General features: G+C 50.1%; 1 protein-coding gene across 1 annotated transcript in view; it reads left to right on the forward strand.

Moving 5' to 3' along the window:
* The first annotated feature begins 2,937 nt into the window (after window positions 1-2,937).
* Psmb7 (proteasome subunit beta 7) overlaps window positions 2,938-5,874 on the forward strand; it is a 66,010-nt gene continuing 63,073 nt past the window's right edge. Inside the window, exon 1 of the mRNA XM_004641624.2 lies at window positions 2,938-2,982. Within this exon, the coding sequence (XP_004641681.1) occupies window positions 2,938-2,982 (45 nt within the window). The remainder of the gene's footprint in view (window positions 2,983-5,874) is intronic.

Raw genomic sequence — 5,874 nt, forward strand, 5'->3', positions numbered from 1 at the left:
CATGGCTTTACTTCCTATATTTCGTCTTCATACTTTTCTACTGGATGGTTAAGACCAAGGTAAAGCAGGACCTATGCAACAAGAATTGTAGCTTTTTGGTCTGAGAAGGTCAGTGAAATTCCCTCAGGATTTATCCTGAGATCCTGTACCTCAGATTGTAGAACCTTTGTCAGTGCAGTCATGTGAACTTACTTCTGTCTTCTTTCTTTCTTTTTTGATCTTTTTGAGGCAGGGTCTCACTAGACAGTTCAGGCTGGCCTTGAATTCAGTTTGTGGCCCAGGCTTGTCTCAGACTCACAAAGATCCTCCTGCCTCAGCCTCCCAGGTGCTGGGATTACAGGTGTGCACCACCTGGCCCCATCCACCCACTTGTGTCTCAAGACAGATCTTTAAAAAGGGAATTCTGAGGCATAATGTTTGGACTTTTTTAAGGCTTCTGAATTATTTTAGCAGACAGCTGCCAGACGGCTGGTCCTGCTTCACACCCCTGCTGGCAAACCCTGATACTGCTCCTCTGGGCATGTTGGGGCTGGCATGGGACACTGTCACTGGAGAAAATGCCTTTGCTGGAGCTGGCAGTGGTCAGTTTTGGAGGTGTGAATGGTCCCATGTGTTTTGGTCACATCTTGCTTGCCTCTCCACTCACCTATGGACCTGCACCCTTGGTGGCAGGGACGTCATTCTCCTCCAGTGCCACTTCTTCGTGCTGCTCCATTGTCCTGCTTTACCCACTCCTTTGACCTGTGGGGGACACTCGCTGCTCTGCCCCCATCCCTCCACCCTCTCCATCCGTGGCTCCTTCCAGCTTAACACCACCACAGCCTTCTCGATGCTGTCTGTCCCCAGTTCACATCTGTCTTGAGCTCCATCAAGATGCATCCTCAAGTCACCCATGCAGAGCCTCATGCCACCACCCAGGTAGCCGCCCAAGACCCATAACCGGAGGGCAATGAGGATGCCTCCTTTCCTTGGCTCTCACATACAGACTTTGATGGTATCTTGTACTATTGTCTAAAGACTGTCCCCTCACTGTCTTCCGTGTGTCCCCGATGGCTCTGGGAACCCCATGCAGTCCTTAGGAGAACCCTTGGATCCTTTAACTCTCTTGTTTATTTCTGTGTCTGTTTCCTGGAGGCCAGAGGCTTCCTGTGCCTGCACCCAGTGTGGCGCCAGACTCGGGCCCAGAGTCTGATGAAGGAATGTGTGAAAGGATGAATGAGTTGGCGATGGCCGATGGGACAGCACTGTCCCGCTGGGTGGGCTCAGGCCACAGTTCTGGGCCAGGGAGACAGTGCCAGAGCTGGATGTGTGTGCCAGAGACACATCTGAGGAGGACCTTGCAAGGCTTGAGGAGAAATCACCCATGGGCCTTGGGCTGAGATTTCAGGATGGCTTGTCCTTTGTCCCTTGCTGGTGCTCTGCCCAAGCCCCTGGATTGAGCAGGCAGTCCATTCCTCTGAGTGGGGCCACCTTGCTCCTCAGTTTAAGCACCTTCTGTGGCTCCCTATTGCCAGCCTACAAGGTTTTTATGATTGGGCCTGCCCAGCTCACCTGCCATACCTCTTCTATCCCAACCAAGTTCTCTCTCTCTCTCTCTCTCTCTCTCTCTCTCTCTCTCTCTCTGTTTCTCTCCCTCTCTCTTTCCCCCCTCCTTCTCCCTTTTTTCCTCCCCCTCCCCCCTCCCTTCCCTCCCTTGCTGTGTGTGTCTCAATTTCTCTCTCTTTCCTCTTTCCTTCTCTTTTGGTCCTTGGCTAGGGCCTTCGAACTGATACCGCTCTAGCTCTTTATGTTTCATTTTGAGACAGAGTCTCACTAAGTTGCTACATTGCCTGGGCTGGGTTTGAATTTGCAGTCATCCTACATCAGCCTCCTGGAGTACAGACCCAAAACATTTTGTTGTTCCTTCCTGCCTTTATATAAATGGCTTTGTCTGGAAGCCTTTTCTCTGTTGCCGGATGTCATCCTCCACAACGTAGGTCAGCATGAGGTCCTCCAGGGAGCCTCCTAACCTGCCAGGTCACTCTGTCTCCCTGAGTCTTTCTATATGGAAGTGATTCCACTTTGTGCAGCCAGCCCTGGGGACCTGAGTCTCAGCCTTGCCTCTCCCTTCTTGGGTCATCTTGGAAAGGTCCCTGAGTCCTTCCGAGTTTCAGCATGTTTCTCTGCTCCCTCTCCATGTAAGGAGTCCCAGCTGTAATTTTCTTGCTTCTGGATTAGTGAGAGCATCAGACAGGCTGGAAGGAGAGGCTGGGGTAAAAAGCAAGCACCCTGGACAGCACACACGCGGCTCGAATTTCACTTCCCTCCATCCCCAGCTGTGTGATCCTGGGCGGGGCATCTCCTCTCTCCAGGTAAAGAGTTCTCCACCTGCGAGGCAGAAACCTCATAGGTGGCTGAAGGAATGATTGAGGGTGTGGTCTGTAAGCGCTTAACATGGCACTGGCACAAGCAAAGGTCTCCGTGATAGGTGCCATGGGGTTAGGGAGGGATCGGCAAGTTCTCAGTGCTGTGAGCCCGGGGAGGCGGGGTGGGAGGTGATGGTCTCAAGATCCCGCCATGGCTTGCACAGACCTGGAGAAGAGGGGGGCTTCTCCTGCTCTTCTTTCTTGTTCATTGGCATCTGGGGTTGGCAGACCTAGCCTAAGCCCTGGGCTCAGGTGGCCTCGGGACTGCTAAGTGCCCCAGGAGCAGGTGGGAAGAACCCATGCCTGGAGACGAAGCCCTGGGCCCCACCGCACCCCTCCCACTGGAGCTAGGCTGCTGCAAACGGCCGTGCAGAGAGGCTCAGCACCAGGGTGCTAGGCCAGAGGCCCTGGAGCCTGGAGCAGCTGCGCTAATTCATGCAAAGGAAGGCTTCCAGGTTTGCCCTGTCTATTTATAGCTTATTTATGAAGAAGAAAAAACAAGGGCCCTGTTTCCATAGCAACCAGGAGCATCATGGGCGGCTTTGCCTGCAGTGGGAAGATGGCCAAGTCTGCTTGTGTGAGGCACCATGGCTGGTGTGCACTCTAGCTGTGAACGGGAGGCCAGAGAGGGTCCTCTAGGGCTCGTCCCCCTCCTGCATTTTCAGCAACCTGTACATTGGGCAGGGTGGGGGCTGCACTTTGCTGGTTCTATGGAGAATCCAGCGTGACGCTGGCACCATACTCACCTGACCTCCTGGTCTCCTGGTTTTGGAATTAGCTTTTGTTTTCCAAGTGCCAACCTGCTGCCCTGGGCAAGTGAGGAGTCCGTCACCCAGCTGTGCTCTGGAATGTGTCCTGTAGGACATTTAGCAGAGCATGCTGGAACTGCATTCCCCACACCAATGACCTACCAGCTGCAGTCTAGCTTGAAACTGGCAGTAAATCTAGCATGAGGGAAGAGTTTAATAAATACTGCATGAATGAATGAATGAATGAATGAGAGTGAAGTGTGTTACAATCTATGATGCATACATTCAGTCAATGTGTGAGCACTGTAATGTTTTCTCACTTACAGGGGAGGGAACTGAGGACCAGAGAGGTAAAGAGACTGATGTAAGGCCACACAGTGATAACTAGCTGAGTTGGTTTGGAGGAGGGAATTTTGCTTCTGCTTTGGTAAAGTCCCAGGGATCCCTGGAGTGTGGGATCCACGAGGGTGCTGGGGGTGGTGCTGGGTCTCCCCAGGGGTGGGGTGGAAAAGGTGTTGTCTAAACCTTAACTGTGCTAGTTGTCAGCTACGTGAACTTTTCAGTGACTTTGCCTTTGTAGGCCTCAGTTGCCCCTACTGTAAGGGGGCCCGCTAGTTCCCTGAGGGCAGGCACTGTGTCTGTCCCTTGATGATGTCTCCCAGTGTCCAGCATAGTCTAGGTTCCTGGGATGCACTGAGATTCTGTATACAGCTTGGTTAGGACCGAGTTCAGGATGCTAAGAGCTTTCTGGGCTTATGAATTTTCCTACGCCGTTTGAGGACCGAGGCATAGAGAGTCTGAAGGCTCTCCCAAGATCTCACAGCCACATCCACAGCAGAAGTTGTGGCTTTACTGTTTAATTGAGTTCTGTGAACACTAAATCGAGCCAGGGAATATGTGAAACTTGTCAGGCTGAGGGGAGGTCATTCTGGGCTGAGCTGCAGTCCCAGGGGGTGCAGACAGGTTTGGCAAGGGAGTTGAGCAGGAGGCTGAGTGCCAGGACCTAGGACTGCCTGGCCTACTGCAGGCTTGGGGGTAGGGAGGCTGTAGCAGCCCCAGGCCTGGGCTCAGCCACTTGGGCCAAGCTTTGGCAGCCTGGAGGCTTTCTGACGCCCTCTGCTGGGCTCTGGCTGCCTCTGCTGGTCTTAACTGCCCTGAACGCCCTTAAGAGGAGGCAATGCTACCTCCTTAACTTTGCCTGGGCACAACAATGACACCAAGGAAACTCAAATAAGAAGAAAAATGCCTGGTAGACAAACCCTAGTGCTATCTATGCCCCCTATGCATGGCCCTGGGGACACTGGCACTTTCCTCCTCTGGACTATGAACTCACAAGGTGTAGCAGTTTGGTTCAGGTGGTTAGAAGTCAAGATCAAGGTGTCAGCAGTATGACTTCTTTCTGAGCCATAAGAGAGAATCTAGCTGAAGCCTCTGGCCTTGTGTCTGGTAGTCTGATGACAACACTTGGTGTTTCTGAGCTTGCAGAAGCGCCACCCCAGCCCTGTCTCCATCTCCACAGGGCTGTTGCCCTGTGTTCACATCTAACCACGCATCTCCCCCATTTGTGAGGACTCAAGCCCTATTGGGCACAACCCACTCTAAGGTCCTCATTTTATTTGATTACCTCTGTAAAGATCCCACTTCCAAATCAGGATGCAGACTAAGGGTCAAGACTTCAAAATGCTCACATATTTCCGATGAGTGAGGCACAGATGTATTGACAAGAAATTCAATCTTTGGTAATCATCTGTGGACTCAGAGTTGTGACAGACACTGGTTCTAGGTATTTAGGACACATGTGTTCATTCATCTGCACCCAGAACTATGCTTGGCATATAGTTGGTGATCTACAGATCTCTGTTGAGGGGGTTAATGAATCAACTCCATGGTCATTAAGGCTGTCATTTACTATGTAAATTTGAGCAAGTTATGTCATCTCCCTAAGCCTTAAATTCTATGAGTAAAACGGATTGGTATAGAGCTACCTCCTACAGTTGTTGATAGGCTGGACTGAATGTACTGCTATTAATAGCAACTTTTGAGGAGCTGCAACGTAGCAAGATGGATGCTGCCCAAGGACAATGTTTAGTACACACAGGTATATTTTTAAGTGGAGTGAAAATTTACCTAACACAAAATTCACCATTTTAATGCTTTAAAGTGTGAGATTCAGTGGGTTTTAGCATATTCAAAACATTGCACAACTACTACCGCAATCTAACTCCAGAACATTTTTATCATTCTCCCCAAAGTCTGTACCCATTAAACAGTCACTCTACCAGCTTCCAACAACCACTAATTTACTTTATGCTTCTATGCATTGGTCTGTTAAAGACACTATCATGATAAATGGTATTATTCCACTTAAACAATATGTGTCTTTTACCTGGCTTCTTTAGCACAATATTTCCAAGGTTTGTACCTGTCATAGTCTGTATCTGTGCTTTGTTTATTTTTATGGCCGAATAATATTCCACTGAATACATTTTGCTTATTCATCCAACCATCCATCCACCAATGGCCCTCTGGGTTGTTTTCACTCTCTGGCCATTACAAATAATGTTGCTATGCACGTTCATTGATTTTTTTTTTTTTTTTTTGTGGAACCGGGAATTGAACTCAGACCCTTGTGCTTGCCAGGGAACCGCTTATTCTGTTGAGCCATCTCCCTGGCCCCTGCTATGCACATTCATGTACAAACTTTTGCAAACATACATTCT

The sequence above is a fragment of the Octodon degus genome, unplaced genomic scaffold (genome assembly GCF_000260255.1).
Source record: "Octodon degus isolate 3935 unplaced genomic scaffold, OctDeg1.0 scaffold00138, whole genome shotgun sequence".
In the NCBI taxonomy this organism is placed as follows: Eukaryota; Metazoa; Chordata; class Mammalia; order Rodentia; family Octodontidae; genus Octodon; species Octodon degus.